At 40.2% G+C, this 22,968-nt stretch overlaps 1 protein-coding gene across 2 annotated transcripts in view; it reads left to right on the forward strand.

Moving 5' to 3' along the window:
- The window catches only part of klhl2 (kelch-like family member 2), a 96,131-nt gene that overhangs the window by 67,159 nt on the left and 6,004 nt on the right, over positions 1-22,968 (forward strand). For both annotated transcript variants that reach the window (XM_060916576.1, XM_060916577.1), the window contains exons 6-11: positions 6,659-6,768; positions 8,639-8,755; positions 9,054-9,203; positions 14,474-14,591; positions 17,582-17,779; positions 22,811-22,912. In XM_060916576.1, coding sequence (XP_060772559.1) covers positions 6,659-6,768; positions 8,639-8,755; positions 9,054-9,203; positions 14,474-14,591; positions 17,582-17,779; positions 22,811-22,912 — 795 coding nt within the window. The remainder of the gene's footprint in view (positions 1-6,658; positions 6,769-8,638; positions 8,756-9,053; positions 9,204-14,473; positions 14,592-17,581; positions 17,780-22,810; positions 22,913-22,968) is intronic.

Below are 22,968 nucleotides of genomic sequence, written 5' to 3' on the forward strand. Positions count from 1 at the left end.
TTCAGACGCGTCACATCCATAACGGAATTATGTCACATCCATAACGCTGATTTTTTTCTTCCTAGATTCTGCTTGAAATAGAAAATATTTTAAACAAAGGCTTTTTTTATTTTCAGCTAAGACTCCTTTATTAAATGCATGCCTGCATTTGGATATTATGTTTGCAATTTCACAGAGTTTGATGAATGTGTAGTCACCCTGGAAATGGGGTATTTTTTCCGTCACATCCATAACGCATGTCTTTTTTGGCATTTTCTAGAGTTCTAAATGTACTATGGGAATTATTTTTTTCCCATGACTTCTCCAATATGAGAGGTCTTAAAAATATACAACAAATTTTAAAATACTGGAAAGGAATAAAAATTAACTAGGTCAGTTGTTGCCATTTTGAGTCCAAATGTCACATCCATAACGCTGGAATTGCTCATGTGTAAAAAAAAAAAAAAAGCTTTAAAAAAGCACAGATGTTTAAAATGTGTAAAAAAGGTTTAAAAAAGCACAGATGTTTAAAATGTGTAAGAAAGAGGTTTTAAAAAAGCACAGATGTTTAAAATGTGTAAAAAAAAGGTTTTAAAAAGCACAGATGTTTAAAATGTGTAAAAAAAAAAGGTTTTAAAAAGCAGATGTTTAAAATGTGCAAAAAAGGGTTTAAAAAAGCACAGATGTTTAAAATGTGTAAGAAAGAGGCTTTAAAAAGCACAGATGTTTAAAATGTGTAAAAAAAAAAAGGTTTTAAAAAAGCACAGATGTTTAAAATGTGTAAGAGGTTTAAAAAAGCACAGATGTTTAAAATGTGTAAGAAAGAGGTTTTAAAAAAGCACAGATGTTTAAAATGTGTAAAAAAAAAAGTTTTAAAAAGCACAGATGTTTAAAATGTGTAAAAAAAAGGTTTTAAAAAGCAGATGTTTAAAATGTGCAAAAAAGGGTTTAAAAAAGCACAGATGTTTAAAATGTGTAAAAAAAAAGTTTTAAAAAAGCACAGATGTTTAAAATGTGTAAGAGGTTTTAAAAAGCACAGATGTTTAAAATGTGTAAAAAAGTTTTAAAAAAGCAGATGTTTAAAATGTGTAAAATGATTTTTTTAAAAAAGCACAGATGTTTAAAATGTGTAAAAAAAAAAAAAAAGCTTTAAAAAAGCACAGATGTTTAAAATGTGTAAGAGGTTTTAAAAAGCACAGATGTTTAAAATGTGTAAAAAAGTTTTACAAAAGCAGATGTTTAAAATGTGTAAAATGATTTTTTTTAAAAAGCACAGATGTTTAAAATGTGTAAAGAGGTTTTAAAAAGCACAGATGTTTAAAATGTGTAAAAAAAAAGTTTTAAAAAGCAGATGTTTAAAATGTGTAAAAAGAGGTTTTAAAAAGCACAGATGTTTAAAATGTGTAAAAAAAAAAGGGTTTAAAAAAGCGCAGATGTTTAAAATGTGTAAAAAAAAAAGGTTTTAAAATGTCTAAAAAAAAGGGTTTAAAAAAGCACAGATGTTTAAAATGTGTAAAAAAGAGGTTTTAAAAAGCACAGATGTTTAAAATGTGTAAAAAAAAAAAAGGGTTTAAAAAAGCACAGATGTTTAAAATGTCTAAAAAAAGAGGTTTTAAAAAGCACAGATGTTTAAAATGTGTAAAAAAGTTTTTAAAAAGCAGATGTTTAAAATGTGTAAAATGATTTTTTTAAAAAAGCACAGATGTTTAATATGTGTAAAAAAAAAGCTTTAAAAAAGCACAGATGTTTAAAATGTGTAAAAAAAAAGCTTTAAAAAAGCACAGATGTTTAAAATGTGTAAAAAAAAAGGGTTTAAAAAAGCACAGATGTTTAAAATTTGTAAGAAAGAGGTTTTAAAAAAGCAGATGTTTCAAATGTGTAAAAAAAAAGGTTTTAAAAAGCACAGATGTTTAAAATGTGTAAAAAAAAAAAGGTTTAAAAAAGCACAGATGTTTAAAATTTGTAAGAAAGAGGTTTTAAAAAAGCAGATGTTTAAAATGTGTAAAAAAAAAAAAGGGTTTAAAAAAGCACAGATGTTTAAAATGTGTAAGAAAGAGGCTTTAAAAAGCACAGATGTTTAAAATGTGTAAAAAAAAAAGGTTTTAAAAAGCAGATGTTTAAAATGTGCAAAAAAGGGTTTAAAAAAGCACAGATGTTTAAAATGTGTAAGAAAGAGGCTTTAAAAAGCACAGATGTTTAAAATGTGTAAAAAAAAAAAAGGTTTTAAAAAAGCACAGATGTTTAAAATGTGTAAGAGGTTTAAAAAAGCACAGATGTTTAAAATGTGTAAGAAAGAGGTTTTAAAAAAGCACAGATGTTTAAAATGTGTAAAAAAAAAAGTTTTAAAAAGCACAGATGTTTAAAATGTGTAAAAAAAAGGTTTTAAAAAGCAGATGTTTAAAATGTGCAAAAAAGGGTTTAAAAAAGCACAGATGTTTAAAATGTGTAAAAAAAAAGTTTTAAAAAAGCACAGATGTTTAAAATGTGTAAGAGGTTTTAAAAAGCACAGATGTTTAAAATGTGTAAAAAAGTTTTAAAAAAGCAGATGTTTAAAATGTGTAAAATGATTTTTTTAAAAAAGCACAGATGTTTAAAATGTGTAAAAAAAAAAAAAAAAGCTTTAAAAAAGCACAGATGTTTAAAATGTGTAAGAGGTTTTAAAAAGCACAGATGTTTAAAATGTGTAAAAAAGTTTTACAAAAGCAGATGTTTAAAATGTGTAAAATGATTTTTTTTAAAAAGCACAGATGTTTAAAATGTGTAAAGAGGTTTTAAAAAGCACAGATGTTTAAAATGTGTAAAAAAAAAGTTTTAAAAAGCAGATGTTTAAAATGTGTAAAAAGAGGTTTTAAAAAGCACAGATGTTTAAAATGTGTAAAAAAAAAAGGGTTTAAAAAAGCGCAGATGTTTAAAATGTGTAAAAAAAAAAGGTTTTAAAATGTCTAAAAAAAAAGGGTTTAAAAAAGCACAGATGTTTAAAATGTGTAAAAAAGAGGTTTTAAAAAGCACAGATGTTTAAAATGTGTAAAAAAAAAAAAGGGTTTAAAAAAGCACAGATGTTTAAAATGTCTAAAAAAAGAGGTTTTAAAAAGCACAGATGTTTAAAATGTGTAAAAAAGTTTTTAAAAAGCAGATGTTTAAAATGTGTAAAATGATTTTTTTAAAAAAGCACAGATGTTTAATATGTGTAAAAAAAAAGCTTTAAAAAAGCACAGATGTTTAAAATGTGTAAAAAAAAAAGGGTTTAAAAAAGCACAGATGTTTAAAATTTGTAAGAAAGAGGTTTTAAAAAAGCAGATGTTTCAAATGTGTAAAAAAAAAGGTTTTAAAAAGCACAGATGTTTAAAATGTGTAAAAAAAAAAAGGTTTAAAAAAGCACAGATGTTTAAAATGTGTAAAGAGGTTTTAAAAAGCACAGATGTTTAAAATGTGTAAAAAAAAAAGGGTTTAAAAAAGCGCAGATGTTTAAAATTTGTAAGAAAGAGGTTTTAAAAAAGCAGATGTTTAAAATGTGTAAAAAAAAAAAAGGGTTTAAAAAAGCACAGATGTTTAAAATGTGTAAGAAAGAGGCTTTAAAAAGCACAGATGTTTAAAATGTGTAAAAAAAAAAGTTTTAAAAAAGCACATGTTTAAAATGTGTAAAAAAAAAAAAGGGTTTAAAAAAGCACAGATGTTTAAAATGTGTAAGAAAGAGGCTTTAAAAAGCACAGATGTTTAAAATGTGTAAAAAAAAAAAGTTTTAAAAAAGCACATGTTTAAAATGTTTTTTAAAAAGTTTTAATAAAGCTCATATGTTATAAATGTGTACAAAAGATGTTTTCAAAAATCACAGATATTTAAAATGTGTAAAAGGAAAAAAAAAGTGTACAACAACCATTTTTTTTTTTAAATACGAATGGAACATTAAGTATAGCAACAACAAAAGTTGTACGGGGGGGCGCTAGGGTTGGGCGGTATTACGGTAAGAAGGTATCCCGAGGTATCCAAAAGTACCAACGGTATCGGTCTCATTACCGTCATTTTAAAAAAATATATAATATCTAAATAAATATGGAGTACATGAGGTCATAATATAAAATAATAAATTGAAGATCATCCCGAATAACTGTGTGATCGTATTTTCACTAATTCTATCAATTTCCTAAAGAAGTTTTCATCGCGTGCAGGGTTGTTTATGTCGTTACCATGGCAACCCTGCGCGACATTTTGGAGTCTGACAGAAAGCTTTATTTCCCGATCCCTCTCTCCCCCGCTCATTTCCTGTCTCTCTATACTGTCCTATCTAAAAAAAAAAAAAAAAAAAAAGAGACTGAGACCGCGGTTGAAAGATGGCAAGTCAAGATAACGAGTTAGTGGCAAAAAAAAATACAACATCGGCAGTGTGGCAGTATTTTGGTTTCAAACCAAACGAAAAGGGAGAGCCAGCAAACACAGATGAAGCTGTGTGTAAAGTATGTAATGCCGCTTTTCCACTACAAACGCGGCTGAGCCGTGCCGTGCCGAGTCGAGCTGAGTCGGGCTGAGCGGGGCTATTGAAGTTGCATTTCGACTACAACCGCGCTGAACCGTGCTGGCTGGAAGTGGGCGGACACATTGGGTGGAGTTAGCGAAAGTGGGTGGCATGTGATGTCGTTAAGCAGCGCAAACAGTGACATCAGTGACAGTGGCGGAACAAGTCAGAGCCGGGCCGGGGGCGGGGCAAATGACCGGGCATTTTATTAAAGCTTATCATAACATCATTTTAGGCTACAAAATGTCCGCAACTGCGGTGTTTACCAATTTCAACACTACCGGGTGCAACTATGTTATTTAGTACATCAAGTCCTTCAAACGAACATGTAACTCAGAAACAAAAAACATTAGGATACTGTACATGGCTCATAATAAAACATCAATAGCCTATACTGCGCACATTATTTGAAGGGCATACGAATGAGCGCTCAGAGGTTGCAACGGTGACAGGAAGAGTCAGAAATAAAAGGAGGGCGGTGCAAACCTCACTGAATGCACTGTGTTTACCAATTTCAACACTACAGGGTGCAACTATGTTATTTAGTACATTAAGTACTTCAAACGAACATGTAACTCAAACAAAAAAACATTCGGCGACATACTGTACATGGCTCATAATAAAACATCAATAGCCTACTGCGCGCATTATTTGAAGGGCATACGGCGAGCCTTGCGCTCCGCGAACTCGTCCACGATGCTCTGCATGTCACTGATTCAGTGAGCTTTTAAGCGGTAGTCTCACGACCCGAATAGTAAACAATAAACATGGAGGACATGGAGTCGTTAGTGTTGCTGGTCTTGGTGCTGTGGCTTGTTGTCACCGACAACGCGGACAGATACTGGCAAGAGCGTATAGATGAGGCGAGGCGCATAAGGCTTCAGAAATTCTCGTAATTCGTAATTATTCTTCTTCCGGGTTTGCGGTGTTTACGGATCCCAGCGCGCTCGCGGGGCGTGTGTGGGCATGTGAGGACACGCCTCCTCACCAATCAGTGCACAGGGGAGTGTCTGCTCACGCCTCCAGCCTCAGTCGGCTCGCTTTGGCTCGCTTCAGCCCCACTCCAAAACGGTGCGAGTTTTAGGGGCTAAGCAGGGCTGAAACGAGCTGAGTCATGCTGGTTTTTGGTAGTCGAAACGCGAGCCGTGTCGGGCTGAAGTGAGCTGAAGCGAGCTGAAAAAGGGTAGTGGAAAAGGGCCATAAGAAGACGGTCACGGCGCGAGAGGGGAACACCTCCAATCTGAGTGTTTTGAGTAGGTTACATGAGTAACAAGGTAAAATAATATAACGTATGACATTTGGGATGTGGGTAATAAACGTTTGAAATGTCATCTACTGAAGAAACGGAAGAAAACATCGTAGCGTAAACTGTTCGGTTTCTGGTGGGAATTAGCAATGCGCTTGCTGTCTTTGTTGGGTGTGTTAAACCGTATGGATTTAAGTGGAATAATTGTAAGGAGTTATGTGATCAAGACAACGTTTTAAGCAAGGTAAGGCCATTTGATTATTAATTTCCCCGCCATGGCATGACGTGGGCCCATATGATTTTGCCTTGTGCAGCTATCACGCATTTGAATTAGGTTCGCCTCATTTGCGCTGAAGAATATGGTTTATCGCGCAGTCTAAACGGACTTGGGTGTTGGTTGATTCTTTTTCTTTTTTTTATTTCCCATGCTTGAAAGGGTATGATCCTGCTCATCGTGTACTTTTTTTTGATGGAGTAGGTGAAATAGTGCTGCAAACGGCGTTTCAACGCAGACATGTGTAAACGACAGTTGAATGCTATTTTCAAGATGAAGGAAGAGTTGCGTGATGCTTTGAAATATCTCTTAATCCATTCATCAATGCACAAAATTCACTTTGCTGCTTAATCCATACCACAATGCACACAATTCGCTATGCTGCTTTTAAATAGTACATTTGAGGCATAGGCGCACGTTACACAGTAGGCCGAAACAAAATATTATTTTTTTCTCGGTAATACCGTATACCCCGGGAAAACACAGAGACGGTTTAAAGGTATCAAAATTTGGATACCGCCCAACCCTAGGGGGCGCTGTTGTTTATTTCCTCTCTGGGGGGGGGCTGACTCTCCCACACTTTGAAAACCCCAGGTTTATGATGTTTCGAATCTTGCGTGTTTTTTCTCTTTTGTTCGTGCACACACAGAGCAGCACTTCTCAGAGGTGATGCAGTGTGAGGAGTTCCTCAACCTGGGCATGGAGCAAGTGTGCAGCCTTATCGCCAGTGACAAGCTCACCATACCTTCTGAAGAGAAGGTACCCCAACCCCACTCGCACATTGAGGAACTACAGTGGTGCTTGAAAGTTTGTGAACCCTTTAGAATTTTCTATATTTCTGCATAAATATGACCTAAAACATTATCAGATTTTCACACAATTCCTAAAAGTAGATAAAGAGAACCCAGTTAAACAAATGAGACAAAAATATTATACTTGGTCATTTATTTATTGAGGAAAATGATCCAAATGTTACATATCTGTGAGTGGCAAAAGTATGTGAACCTTCTGCTTTCGGTATCTGGTGTGACCCCCTTGTGCAGCAATAACTGCAACTAAACGTTTGCGGTAACTGTTGATCAGTCCTGCACACCGGCTTGGAGGAATTTTAGCCCGTTCCTCCGTACAGAACAGCTTCAACTCTGGGATGTTGGTGGGTTTCCTCACATGAACTGCTCGCTTCAGGTCCTTCCATAACATTTCCATTGGATTAAGATCAGGACTTTGACTTGGCCATTCCAAAACATTAACTTTATTCTTCTTTAACCATTCTTTGGTAGAACGACTTGTGTGCTTAGGGTCGTTGTCTTGCTGCATGACCCACCTTCTCTTGAGATTCAGTTCATGGACAGATGTTCTGACATTTTCCTTTAGAATTCGCTGGTATAATTCAGAATTCCTTGTTCCATCAATGATGGCAAGCCGTCCTGGCCCAGATGCAGCAAAACAGGCCCAAACCATGATACTACCACCACCATGTTTCACAGATGGGATAAGGTTCTTATGCTGGAGTGCAGTGTTTTCCTTTCTCCAAACATAACGCTTCTCATTTAAACCAAAAAGTTCTATTTTGGTCTCATCCGTCCACAAAACATTTTTCCAGTAGCCTTCTGGCTTGTCCACATGATCTTTAGCAAACTGCAGATGAGCAGCAATGTTCTTTTTGGAGAGCAGTGGCTTTCTCCTTGCAACCCTGCCATGCACACCATTGTTGTTCAGTGTTCTCCTGATGGTGGACTCATGAACATTAACATTAGCCAATGTGAGAGAGGCCTTCAGTTGCTTAGAAGTTCCCCTGGGGTCCTTTGTGACCTCGCCGACTATTACACGCCTTGCTCTTGGAGTGATCTTTGTTGGTCGACCACTCCTGGGGAGGGTAACAATTGTCTTGAATTTCCTCCATTTGTGCACAATCTGTCTGACTGTGGATTGGTGGAGTCCAAATTCTTTAGAGATGGTTTTGTAACCTTTTCCAGCCTGATGAGCATCAACACTTTGAGGTCCTCAGAAATCTCCTTTGTTCGTGCCATGATACACTTCCACAAACATGTGTTGTGAAGATCAGACTTTGATAGATCCCTGTTCTTTAAATAAAACAGGGTGCCCACTTCACTTCAAAGCAGTTCAAATTAACTGCTAATCCTAGAGGTTCACATACTTTTGCCACTCACAGATATGTAATATTGGATCATTTTCCTCAATAAATAAATGACCAAGTATAATATTTTTGTCTCATTTGTTTAACTGGGTTCTCTTTATCTACTTTTAGGACTTGTGTGAAAATCTGATGATGTTTTAGGTCATATTTATGCAGAAATATAGAAAATTCTAAAGGGTTCACAAACTTTCAAGCACCACTGTATGACGTGATCAGCCATAATGTGTCAACTTGTGTTCTCCCAGCTGACTCTGTTTACTGCTACGGCTGTCCCATGATGCTCTGCAGCATCGTTGCTTTGGCAACAAGCATCATGCAGAAGGATTGTCCAGGGATGTCCTGGTTCACTTGGCAACAGGAGTCAGCACAGAGGGGCTGTTAAAATGGAATGGAATGGAATGCAGCATGCTGTTTTCTGCTAAGCAGCCTGGATGAGAATGCTAATCAGCCGCTTTGTGTTCGTGTGTGTAGGTGTTCGAGGCGGTCATCGTGTGGGTCAAACACGATAAGGACGTTCGACAGGAACATATGTCTCATCTGATGGAGCACGTACGCCTGCCTCTCCTCTCCAGAGAGTACCTCGTACAGGTTTGTGCGCGACACGAGGATTAAAATCGCTTATGCTTCAATAACTAGGCTATATTTCTGTCCCACACATGCAATAAAATTCCCCTTTACGATAAAATGACCTCCTTTACTGCTTGGTTAATATACAGAAATGCCACAGCACTTAATCGAATGTAACTGGAAGAGAAAAGTATAACACCTTTTGCACTTCACTGGTGACATGGCGTAATTATATTCTTAAAGCTGATAGAAATGATTAAATGCGTTGGTATATTTGCATAGAAACATGGATGGTGTAGGAATTGATGTTTTTGTGCAGAGGGTGGAGGAAGAAACGTTGGTGAAGAACAGCAGTGCTTGTAAAGACTACCTGATTGAGGCCATGAAGTACCACTTGCTGCCGGCCGAGCAGCGCTCCATGATGAAGACCGTACGCACCAGAGTGCGCACACCAGTCAGCTACCCGAAGGTGTGTGTGTTTTTATTATCCTTGCTCAGCGTTTCTTAAAAGGACACAACTGTTTTTAAAAGGCATTCGATAGTACGTAAGATTAGGGCAAGGAGCGATTTGGGGGGCGTGAGCCATTATTGGCGTGTGGATATTACTGAGCTGTGTCACTGAATAAGCACATGAACTTTGGGCCATGTTGCATGATGTACAGTGGAGTTAGTGGCATGTTCACCTCACCATAGCAACACAAAAAAAGATTTTAAAAAAAACGTATACAATACAAAAAAGAAACGAGAATTTGGTGTGCAAGTTTAAATTCATTTAGGGTTTTCTGAAGTCAGTAAGGGTCAAAAATGTACACACGCACTTGGATTATGAACTCGGTGGTGCTGAAAGTTTCAAACTTGCCAAGTCCTCTGAACTTCCTGTTCGAGATCATGATTGATTTATAGCTGGTAGCTTCTCTATGTGCAATATACTAAGAGTTCTTGACACTCATTGGATTGTCCAACACACAGTTCAGTGGGAAGGTCCGAGGAGCTCAGTGCAGATCTGAGAAAGAGGATCATAGATTGACACACTCGGTATCCCTCTTGAAGCCATTTCTAAACAACTGCAGATTCTAAGATGATCAGTTCTAAGTCAGTACAAGTTACTGGGATCTTTTTGGTGGAAGATGATCAAACCGTCCCCCTCAGCTGAAAAGCACTTGGTTCTGATGGTCAGGAACAACTTAGAAACCACCAAGGTACAGGTCTGCCATGAACTGGAAGCTGCTGGAACACTAATGTTGCTGTCTACAGCTCCAAAATCACCACCTTCAAGCTTGACCTAAAGTTTAGAGCTGACCACATGGGCAAAGAAAAAGACTGGTCAGATGAGACAAAGATGGAGTTGTTTGTCCACAGAGGAACACTGTACCAACTGGTGGTGGTAGCACCAAGTGAATGGAATAACGAAGGAGGAGGAGGGATACCTCAGAATTCTTCAGCATATCCTCAGACCACACAATTGGGTGTTCCAACAGGACAATAACCATAAACACACATCAGAGCTGGTTGTGGAGGATAAAGCAGGCGAACAAACGAGTTCTGGCCTCAACCCTATTGAAAATATGTGGACTGCATTTAAAAGCTGGGTCTGTGCCAGGAAAAAAATAGCACGTTTAATTTAACTCTGCCAAGAAGTGAGGACAAATATCCAACCCGAATTCTGCCAGAAGCTTGTCGATGGCGAACAAAAGCGTCTGGTCAAGGTGAAACTTCCTAAGGGACATTTTAACCACATATCAGGTGTGCTATGTATAGTTTTGACCCTGTGTTTATTTTCAGAACGCCCAAGATAAATTAAAACTTGTGTAACAACAATTTTTTTTTTTACTCTGTTAAAGATGTATGTTGTGGAATCATTCTGCCACTGGAGGGAAAAAAAACAATTGAAAGAAATCATTGAAAGCCCAATATTACAGCAGTGTAGGAAATGGGTGCCCGCCCCACCGCCCGTCGCAGTCCGTTTGCAGCAAGGGCGGAATGAATTTATAAGTTGCCAGCCCCACGGGCGGTCCCTCTTTGAGGGGGTTCATCGTTCTCTCGATATTTCATCATATTGAAGCACTTTTCAAGACCTTTTCACTAGATTCTGTTGGTTTGTTTACCGACGCGGGCGCGGCCATATTGTTTTTGCTGAGAAATGAAACGAGCGCTCTGATTGGCTGTTGCTTCGGAGGTTCAGCCAATCGGAGAGCTCAGTACACACAGCTCAGTGAAATCCTCCCCAAGTCACATCTATTGACCCTTCCCACTCACGTGACCTTCATAAACTCGACCGCCATTTTGGACATGAAGTGGACTTCGGTTCGAATCGGTTTGAATGCGAGGAAGATGACAAACGAAAAACATAAAAGAAAAAGGAGCGAGATGCAGAAAACACCTTCACTATCCAGCGACGCAGGGCATTTACAGGGCGAGCAGAGGGAGAGGTATTTGCAAAAATTGAGTTCTCGCTCATCTAGCTGCTACAATGACTGCTTAGACTGCGACAATAATACCTAACACACATTTAAGTATCCGTCGTAAAGACGTGAAACTCGTCGAGTGACGAGTGTGTTCATTGATAAGCTAACACAATCTAAAAGTAGACATACCATCACACTGCCCTGGCGCTGTGTACAGTTTACCGTCTATGGTTTGTGCACTCACTATTTGCCATTACTTTCTCCAACCGTTGTTACAGATTACAGGGAACGGCCTGGATTTAAGAGACAAATACATGTTCCTCTTGTTTTGAACACTTATTTGTAGGACATTACCTCTGATCTGTCCTACAGTCTACCAACAGCAAAGGAACACAACGTTAGCTAATGTCGTTAGCTAATAGCTACTACAAGGCAAGGCAAGTTTATTTATATAGCACATTTCATACACAATGGCAGTTCAATGTGCTTTACAGAAGTAAAAACAAAAACGGTAAACAATAGCGAAATAAAATTACATGAAATAATTTTATTTTTATTCTAAAACAATTAATTAAAAGAAAATAAGAATTAAACAATAGTAGAAATAAAATAATAAAATGAAGTAGTAGTTCAAATAGGAGGAGAAAAAAGAAACCAGCAGAATAGAATAAAGAATAAAATAGAATAAAGTTAAAGTAAATTTAAAACATGCAGAGAAAGTAAAGATTATAAAAAACAGAAGAACAAAGAGGTTACAATGGGTTATTTTAACCTATTTGGTTACACACTCGCCGCCACAGAATGTTAACAGCAATGTAATGCCTTTTCTGGCTAATTTTATTCGTCTTACCTCCAACAAAATGGTCACTACACAAGCACTGGTATGCCGAGAGCTGCCAGTCTTTCCTGTTAATGGCCGCTATCCATCTTCTCCGTCGGTCAGCATCTGTCGGGATCCGATAAAATGATAAACCTTGCCTTGTGTGTTGATGGTTACTACATCCAGGTGCACAACAATATAATGGCATGATGGAAGTCTTGCTGAAAGTAAAAACTTTCTTTGATGGCTATATTCCTTTCGATGCTTCGCCGTCATTCCTCGTTGTTGGCTGTGGTAGACTACTGGTAGTTCATGTCCAAAATGGCAGCCGCATTTGTCGTGACGTCACGTGGGAAGGGTCAATAGGGGTGTTCACACGGCACGTATTTGCATCGATGCTGCACCGATGTATTTTGTTGCGATATATCTTACACCGGTGTAAATTTTGTGGAGCGTTCACACGTCACAAACCTGCTTAGTAGAGAGAAGCGTGTTAGCACCGGTGCAGCCCCACTTGCGTTCACACGGCAGTTTTTGCGACCGTGCTATACGATAGTAATAATGCGGAAATGAAATATGCGCATGCGTGAAAATGTACTTCCTTTTCCCGGTTGCCATGGCATCACCAAGCGCCGGGAAAACAACGTGGATGAAGACACCAGTGTTGCCAGATACTGCTGACGTTTTCCAGCCCAAAATATGTTCAAATCCGCCAAAATGCACTTAAAACCGCCCAATCTGGCAACACTGGAAGACACGCAGTTCTGTTGTTGTTGATATTCGCCATTTTGGAAGCGCAAAATACCAGGATGCAAATTATGCAATGCCCGTATGTAATCAACTCTCCTCACGCGTAGCGAGTCTACCCCGTAGCGTTCAGACGTCCCGTTTTATATCGGTGCTGCCCCGCAAACTAGCATTTACTCCGGAGTAAATTTCTTAAACCACCTCCCGAGCAGGGTTAGATTTGCACCGGTTTAAGCAGCTTTCAGGGGCTACACCGCTATAACTTTGTACCGTGTGAACGCTCTACCGGGGCAGCCCCGGTGCTACACCGGAGTAAAAGTTGCCGTGTGAACACCCCTTATGTCTGTGACTTTGAAAACCAGCGTCCTACCACATGAGTTTTGTCAAAATATCACATAAAATTGATTGTTCCAAATATCTGAAAATGTTGTGTGACTATCTTGGGATAAAACCACCTGAACCAAAGACCTCTCAAAAGCGAAAACAAACTGAAGAAGAGAGAAAGAAAGCACAACAAAAATATGATAAAGATAAGCGAAGGAGAACTGTTGTGGACAGTTGGAAGCAAGAGTTTGACTGGCTGGTATCCGATGACAACAAACAAACTATCTACTGTAAGGTGTGTAGAGCTGCATACCGGTATGTAAAATCTTTTACAATTTTTTCGAAAAATTATGCGATATTACAGCGGATTATAGTTGAAATTGGGGCAGGCAACTTTTCAGAGTTGCCTGCCCTGTGGTCTGGCTGATATTTTCCATGAATTTCCTACACTGATTACAGTAACATTCATGTCCCTGTATGTAAACTTCTGACTGTAACCAGGTTATGAAATTCAGTTTGTTTGTTGCATTTGCTTGCGTAGCCACATGTAATGTAATACCCACATATGTTGTCGACTACATTCGAGACAACAAACAAAATATTTAGTATGCTGATATGCAGTTCAGGGGCGGCACGGTGGTGTAGTGGTTAGCGCTGTCGCCTCACAGCAAGAAGGTCCGGGTTCGAGCCCCGTGGCCGGCGAGGGCCTTTCTGTGTGGAGTTTGCATGTCCTCCCCGTGTCCGCGTGGGTTTCCTCCGGGTGCTCCGGTTTCCCCCACAGTCCAAAGACATGCAGGTTAGGTTAACTGGTGACTCTAAATTGAGCGTAGGTGTGAATGTGAGTGTGAATGGTTGTCTGTGTCTATGTGTCAGCCCTGTGATGACCTGGCGACTTGTCCAGGGTGTACCCCGCCTTTCACCCGTAGTCAGCTGGGATAGGCTCCAGCTTGCCTGCGACCCTGTAGAACAGGATAAAGCGGCTAGAGGAGATGAGATGAGACTGGCTGAAAGGCCCGAAGGGGGATTATGTCGTGGCGAAGTCCGTCTGTCCCGGGAAGGGTACTTGCCTTCTGAAATCAACTCCTCTCACATATTTTTAGAGGAATTTCACAAAACTCAACAGGATTCTTTGTTACATGTCTGTAATACACGTATTGCAATTTGGTTCAATTGAGTCGCAATTTACCAAAGTTATGGCATCGTTTCCAGCGGGGGATATTGTGCTTTCGGAGCGCTCTTGTTGACCAAGAAGCACAAGCCGCTAAGACAAATTTTTTTTTAATTAAATTCCAAACTGACTCCATACTTTTTGTTCTGCTGCTGAAGTTTGGGCTGCTGGTTTACCCGTTTAGTCATCAAAAAGAGTTGAAATGGAGAGCGTGTGTTCAAGTTATAGTTGCGGTCAGGCCAGTAAACCGCTTTTCAATGGTGTCCGTTTTGTAGGTGATGGTGGTTGTTGGAGGCCAAGCACCGAAAGCTATCCGCAGTGTGGAATGTTATGACTTTGAAGAGGAGAGATGGTTCCAAGTGGCAGAACTGCCATCCAGACGATGTCGAGCAGGTACAGATGCCCATCCATCCACTGAATATGTATCTGGCTGATTTTGGTCTTGTATGAAATTTAGTTTTTCTGCCAATTTTATATTTTGACACATCAACTTTAATATGAATAGTAAATTATGGGTATTGGGTATTTTTATAAATGGATATCCGTATATAACTTAAACTTTTCCCACCTTTAATGTGACCTATAACCTGTACAATTCAATTGAAAAACAAACAAATCTGTTTGGGGGGGGGGGGACATAAATAAAAAATGTACAATAAGCTGGTTGCGTAAGTGTGCACACCCTTAACCGAATACTTTGCTGAAGCACATTTTGAATTAATTACGGCATTCAGTCTTTTTGGGTTCACACCTCCCATCAATTAAAATGACTCTGATTCACCCCAAATAAAGTTCAGACATTTACTCAGTTGCATCCTCCAGCAAAAGCCAGGGTTCACAGAGAGCTTACAAAGCATCAGAGGGATCTCATTGTTGAAAGGTATCAGTCAGGAGAAGGGGACAAAAACATTTACACAACATTAGATATACCATGGAGCACAGTGAAGACCGTCATCAAGAAGTGGAGAAAATATGGGACAACATTGACATTACCGAGAACTGGACGTCCCTCCAACATTGATGAAAAGACAAGACGAAAACTGGCCAGGGAGGCTGCCGAGAGGCCGACAGCAACACTGAAGGAGCTGCAGGAATTTCTGGCAAGTACTGGTTGTGTACTACATGTGATAACAATCTCCCGTATTCTCCATATGTCTGGACTATGAGGTAGGGTCAAAGAAAATCATCCAGGCTCGGTTAAATTTAGCAAACAAATACATCAACTCTCCCAAAAGCATGTAGGAAAATGTGTTATGGTCTGATGAAACCAAGGTTGAACATTTTGGCCACAATTCCAAAAGGTATGTTTGGTGCAAAACCAACACTGCGCTTCACCAAAAGAACCCCACACCCACGGCAGTGGCGCAGGAAGACATTGTCGGCAGGGGGTGCTGTGACATGACCTGGGACATTTTTTTGAAGGGGGGTCTGGGGGTCCTCCCCCAGAAAATTTTGTATTTCTTAGATGCAATTTCCTGCATTTTAACCAATCAGGCGTCCGAAATCCTTTTAAGCTTGCAATTGCAATATTTCGTTAAACTGCCTACTACTTATAGGCCTAATCCATAAAAACGACTTTTTTTTTTTTTTTTTGAGTGATGACGGAAGAATCTGAAGCCTGTCTGTCAATGACAATTCTCAGTTAACACGATTACGAAGGACAGGTTATTTTAGAAGCAGAAGTGCACAGCTGTGGTTTAACAGTCGCAGGTTTTACATCTGCTCTAGATAAACTGAAGGAGACGCGGATTCCACCCGATTACAGCCTTACATACCCAGATCCAGTCAAGCGAGTGTGCATTTCAAATACAGTAGTTAGTCGCACGCACGCACGCACGCACGCACACACACACGAAACAGAACAACACAAACACCATGGTTCTCTCAATCAACAGACCGAAATCCATGAACCCACTCATCCTACTACTATGGGTTAGTGACACTAACTTAGTGTTCTATTGCAAAAAATCACTCATAAAAGTGATGCAGCGGTATTTCACACTCTCCATTAAGAAAAGTAAAACATGATGAGCATGGACACACCGTTTTAAGCGAACATTTTTTAAGACTGTAGTTACATCTGAGTCAACTTCAAAGCACGATGCTAGCAACACCTGCACTTGTTCAAGGCATACCAAATAGGCTCAAGTGAACACGACACAGCGGGCAATTAATAACCAAATGGCCTTACCTTAAAACGCTGTCTTGATCATATGACTTCTCGCAATTATTCCACTTAAATCCACACGGTTTAACACACCCAACGCAGATACCAAACTGGAAATGTGCTAACATTGTATTTCTCTACAGACGGTCGACTCGTACTCGCTTCCTGTTGTAATTTCGCGCGCTGAAAAGCTGAACGTCAACGTCACGACAAAAAAAAATTCTGATGGTCCACTAGGCTACATATTAAGTTATAAGTTTTAATTAAATCCTTTTTTAAATAACTAAAATGTAGCCCTCATCATCCTACATCTAAAACATGACATATAAAATCAGCAGAGCCAAATGAAAACAAATAAATAAACAAATATATTTTCACGTAAGTTTTGTTTTATGTTCATGTCAGTTTTGAGGGTCCACCACCAGGGGGTGCTGCCGCACCCCCGGTTCCCGCGCCGGTGACCCACGGTGAAGCACGGTGGTGGCAGCATCATGTTTTGGGGTTGTTTTTCTTCAGCTGGAACAGGGGCTTTAGTCAAGGTGGAGGGAATTATGAACAGTTCTAAATACCAGTCAATTTTGGCCCAAAACCTTCAGGTGTTTGCTAGAAAGATGAAGATGAAGAGGAATTTCATCTTTCAGCACGATAATGTCCCCAAGCATACATCGAAATTAACAAAAGAATGGCTTCACCAGAAGAAAACTAAAGTTTTGGAACGGCCCGGCCAGAGCCCAGACCGAAATCCAATTGAAAATCTGTGGGGTGACCTGAAGAGGGCTGTGCACAAGAGACGCCCTCGCAATCTGACACATCTGGAGCGCTTTTGCAAGGAAGAGTGGGCAAATATTGCCCAGTCTAGATGTGTCAGGCTGATAGACTCCGACCCTAAAAGACTGAATGCTGTAATTAAATCAAAAGGTGCTTCAACAAAGTATTAGTTTAAGGGTGTGCACACTTATGCAACCAGCTTATTGTACGGGGTTCCCCCCCAAACAGATTTGTTTTTCAATTGAATTGTACAGGTTATAGGTCACATTAAAGGTGGGAAAAGTTTTTAAATTGTTTATCGTGGTCTCAGGTTTTTTACATCAGAAAAACTTATCATTTTAACAGGGTGTGTACATGTTTTATATCCACTGTGTGTGTAAAATCTCTGATTCTTTCTGGATTTCTTAATATACACCACTTTGATTCCTCCACATGTTTGTGTGTGTAGGTGTAGTGTATATGGGTGGCATGGTGTATGCTGTCGGAGGCTTTAACGGCTCTCTGCGCGTGAGGACCGTGGACGCGTACGACCCTGTGAAAGACGAGTGGTGCTGTGTGAGCAGTATGCAGGACCGGAGGTCCACACTAGGTGCTGCTGTTCTCAACGGACTCCTTTACGCTGTGGGAGGTTTCGATGGCAGTACAGGTAAAGGCCAAGATAGAAACCCTGCGACACTGACAGTACTGACAGCTTCTCTCATCAATGTCTACTTTCATGTAAAGAAAATTAAGAGATCTCGGTGCAGTTACCTCGAGTGGCAGCTTCCGCTCCTGAAAAGTGAAGCCAATGCGGAAGTGCTAAAATCTTGCAGTTCCTCAAATGACCACTTGAGGCAGGCTCCAAAAGCGAGTCAGTTCCCATAGAGATCTTGCATGTGACGTCACAGCCGATCCAGATTGTAACAGACGCCATCTTGTCGGTCAAACGCCATATTTCCGCCTTCTACTTCTACCTTTTCTTCTGGAAAACCCTACTGTATACAATTCTACTACAACGGCTGCGGCTACAAGCTCTCCCTACCTGTGCACGTTTTGTGTGTATTTTTGCGTGTTGTTCGTCTGTACCGGACTTCAATATCCACTACAACCGTATGGACTTACTGGACATTGGTTTCCAGCAGAAAATGACGGTTTGTAGCAATTTCCATCGCATGCACAACATTCCGGACGAGATAGCGAGACCAGCGGGGTCTCCATGGGTTGTTATCGGGTCTGGCAGGCGAAGGAGGCGGCATCGGGAGAGGAAGCAAAAGCGAGGCTGCAGGCAGAGCCAACCTGTTGACTAAGCTCAGAAAACAGCCACTCAAACCTCCACTGCCAAGCCTCTACCTCTCCAACGCCAGATCCATGGTAAACAAGACGGACGATTTGGAATTACAGCTGGAATTACCTTATTCTATTCTATAATCAGCTGGTCAGTGCTATACTAGATACTACTGATATATCTAGTATCAGTACTAGTAATACTTAAGTGACTTACCCATCCAATGAGGATTATTTTCTTGTTTACAAGAATCCACATCTGAGGGCAGCTGACAAATCCTGAATTTCTGTAGAGATAACTGTCCAGAGATTTATAAGCACGCAGTGCTTCACCACTGAACAGCGAGGGAAAGTTTATGAGGTAATTATACACGTCTGGGTATTCCACCTCTGGCAGTTCCATATCCACTGACACGGTCGTGAAAACTCCGTCCGGTAATCGATAAGGGTCACTAATCTGTAGATCGTTTATTTTAGACATATATATCTAGTTATCTGTTCATTAGAAAAATGAGCCGTGTAGTCCGTCGGTTGAAATTGATCCATTTTGTACACGAGTGCAGCAGTATTCAGCGGTGTTTTTTACCGACAAGATGGCAGCTGTGTACTTTCCGGTCACGTGACTGCAAGATCTCTATAGACCCCTGTGTTAAAACGTCCAACATGTTTACAGTCTGGTGCAAAAAACGGTTTCAGTCTCTGTAGTTGGTTTCCCCCTGTCATGACTACTGTACGGGGGGTGAATTTTTCTATAATTCAGCAGTTTAAATTATACTGAGCCGTACATAATAAGGGCGGGGCCGGTTTGAGTGACAGCTGGGTTTGTGTCATCTTGTTAGCCGCTAGCTGGCATTACTTCAGAACTCAAGCTAAATTCACTGCAGGTGATGGATTTATGTAAATAATTTATGGAGTCTTGCTTATTTTTGTCTAAGAGCTTCTCCATGCAAACACAACTTTTACAGGCGTAGTAATGTGTAAGTTACTTGAACTCGCTTTGTACTTCAAAGTCCTCCCCACGCCATGTGGCGCATAGGGCGGCGCCGATCTCTGTTTCCGTAGCCCTCGGCCTCTCGCCTATTACATAGCTAGGGTTACAGTGGGGGGCGGGTCCTCTGGTAACCGCGAGAGCATGACTGACTCCTCACTCACATCTGTATTGCAGCGTGCCTTGTCAGATGGCAGTAGGCACCATTTTTGTGATGGTCCTTGGTATGACCCGACCGTAAGTAGAACTCGCGATCTCCCGATAGATTGTACTTGCCTTTCAATATTTTTTTTTTTTTTTTGATGCAGTCACTGCCAATGAAGTTTATCAGGGTCTCCCTTTCAGTAAATTAGGCTCAGACTGACAATTTGACAGCTTGAGCGACTAAAAAGTTTACACTTTGGAGTTTGACAGAAATAATATCCATTCAACGTGAAGATTCACATAGGAACACTCGATATTTCACCAAGAGACACCTCTCTGAACTAAATTGCGGGTTTGGTCGATTGTTTCATATCAGATACACTGTGCTACAGTGTGTGACCATCTAACTGTAGCTGCTGTCAAAACTCAGCCACTCCTAGCAAGCTAGCTATTAACCAAGCTAGCACTAGTTATCTTAGCTATGAGGGGGAAATGTTATCGCTAATGTTTTTATTAACAACTAGTAGGTGACCCGGGCTTTGTCTGGGTTTTGCAGAATTTTGGGTTGCCCCCAGACTTCCATGTCAAATCTAGTGACGCTCTGTTGAGAAATGGTGATGTTAACCCAAGACAAAAAAAAAATCCAAACATCGACCACCCAGCGGCCCACCGGGTACCCCCTGGGGCCCAAATATGGAATTTCTGAGTTCTGCCAAATTGTGGCTATCTCCTGTCCCGACATGCCAAGTTTAGTGAAAATCTGTCGAGAGTTTGTTGATAAATGTAACGTGAAAGGCATTGCATGAGAGGGTGGATGGATGTTGTGCCCCTCCAGGGACCTTGCTGGGGCCCGTACATGAATTTTGTTTATATCTGCAAAATTCCAGGTCATCCCCGGACCTACTTGCTAAATTTGGTGAAACTCCATCAAGAAATGGCGACGTTAGCTCAAGACAAACAAACAAAACAAGCTTTGCCGCTTATTATATAGAAGATTATTAAGATTGAAAAGATGACACTACTTGATCAAGTATGTTTTTCGGATGGTTACACACCTGGTGGTGGTCTTTTTTTGGTAAACCTGCCGTTGAGGTGATGGTCTGTATCTTATGGAGCGGCTCCTTTTAGTTTAGCCAGTAGCTTGTTGGCTAGCTTGCATAGCTAGCTTGTTAGCGTTGAGGTTAGTAAGCGTGTTCTAGCTGTACTTATTCCAGCAGCCAGGCTTCACTATCCCTGCCCCTTTCTCCATTTATGGACATGCTGGGAGTTAGGCGGAGTCGGGCGCTGCCAAGACGGCGACGCCTGTAGCCTCCTTATTTGAGCTTCACGTCCACTCTTTGGAAATCCTATGAATGACGTTACAGAGGCTTTGTCCATTATTTTTAGTCTGAGTTACCGTCAGTGATGTTCATAAATAAACTGTAACACACGTCAATTATACTAAAGTGAAAGTAAAGATGTTTCTCAGTAAAGAGGAAGTATCCAGCCAAATGTTAAAGTTGATACTTTTAAATACACTTGGGTAGAAAGCAAGAGGTAAATGATTTTGACTAATAAAATGAAATTCTCGTTTTCATGTCAAAGGTCATGTTTATTATTTAAAACCGTTAAGGTGGGTTTCATTTGAGAGTAACTACAGCGTTTTGCCTGAAAACGTCACTCAGGGGGGCGTCGTGGCTCAGGTGGATGGGGCGTCATACCATGGATCCGGGGACCCCGGTTCGATTCCGACCCGAGGTCATTTCCCGATCCCTCCCCGTCTCTCTCCTGCTCGTTTCCTGTCTCTACACTGTCCTATCCAAATAAAGGTGAAAAAAAAAAAAAGCCCAAAAAATATCTTGGAAAAAAAAAAAAGAAAACGTCACTCAGTCTTTGGAAATTTGCTGGTCATACACATGACTAATGCTACATAATTTGCTAATGAATTAATCAGAAGTATGGCGTTCTGTAAATATCTAGTATTTACTGTTAGCGAGAATTTGACTTGCTGCTTAGCAAAATTACACACGTGTGTGTGTGTGTGTGTGTGTGTGTTTACCAGCTGAGAGGTCCGTATGGTGAAATACCGTGACCGAGATCTTGAAAGTACTGAGCGAGGCCCTCTGGGCCGAGGTCAGTATTCAAGGCCGAGGTCACGGTATTTCACCATACGGACCGACCTTAACCTGGTAAATAATATATTTATTTTTTTCTTTACCAAATTCTAACAGAAAACGAGAGTGCCCGAAAGGGAAAACCAAGCTGAGCCGCCGTTTTGAATCCTCATTCACGGCTGTCATGCAAATAGCTTCCTCCTCGGTATACAAGTGCACTTCCATGGCAGGAAAAAACTACATTTTGCTGCCTATGTAGTCCCCTATTTATACAAATAGGAGTCATTCAGGATTCAGCCATGTTTTTGCTCGGCGTTAGCAACAGTTACAGGTTTTTAGCTTTCTCCTGAAATGTTTTCTTTTATTTCTTCTTCCTCAGGGTAGTAAAACTGGCTTTTGCTGTGAACACTGCCGTTATCGCTATCCATGTTCTCCTGAGAAATGAGAAAATAAATGTTGACAAAAATCGCTACTATGTTTGTTGTGAATGAGCGAGTCGCCAGAGGTCCGTAACGTAGGGTACGGACCCGCTCGCCAGCCAATCAGAGCGCAGGATTTGATGGAAACCAGACCGCGAAAAAAAAAAGCCACTTAATTCAAGCAAATTAACAAAACCTTTCCTCAACACGCTTTTTCAAATCGGGAGGCGAAGGAGACGCTTCATTTTATACGCCTTTACTTTCTCCAGCATATCGAAGAATTTTACTGAGGTAGCGCCGGGGACGTTCTTCGTCAGGTTCAACACTGCAGTCTTGCAACCGGTTCATCTTCACGAGCGCACACAGAGAGCTACGGTATTACCTTTATTGTGTAGCATGATGATGATGAATCTGCACGATCCTTGATAGTTGTTATTTTCGTTGATGAAGACGCTAAACTGAAATGACCGGATGTTCTGAAGCGGTTTGTGATTTGTAATGAGTACTTTTGAAGATCTAAATAAAAGCATGAGGGGTAAAAAGTAAGTTTTGTTTTCCTTGGTAGAGTACAAATATTTCCTCAGTTTTTATCATACCCAAGTAAAGTCTAAGCACTCTCTCTAAAATAATACTTCACGAAGTATAATTTCCACCCCTAATAGTATGTGAAATATGTACAAAAACGTTGCTTCAGAAAACACAGTGAAGGTGAAAAACCTCACTGGCTCATGTCAGAAGATGAAAGGTTTCGAGGTATGCTTGTCACGCAGGTCTGGCTACTGTTGAGGCGTACAACTCGAAGACCAACGAATGGTTCCACATTGCTCCCATGAACACCCGGCGCAGCAGCGTGGGAGTGGGCGTGGTCGGAGGTGAGTGGAGCCTGTATATTGTATATGCAGAAAATCTAATAGGATAAACATGTATA

Source organism: Neoarius graeffei, chromosome 3 (assembly GCF_027579695.1).
Source record: "Neoarius graeffei isolate fNeoGra1 chromosome 3, fNeoGra1.pri, whole genome shotgun sequence".
In the NCBI taxonomy this organism is placed as follows: domain Eukaryota; kingdom Metazoa; phylum Chordata; class Actinopteri; order Siluriformes; family Ariidae; genus Neoarius; species Neoarius graeffei.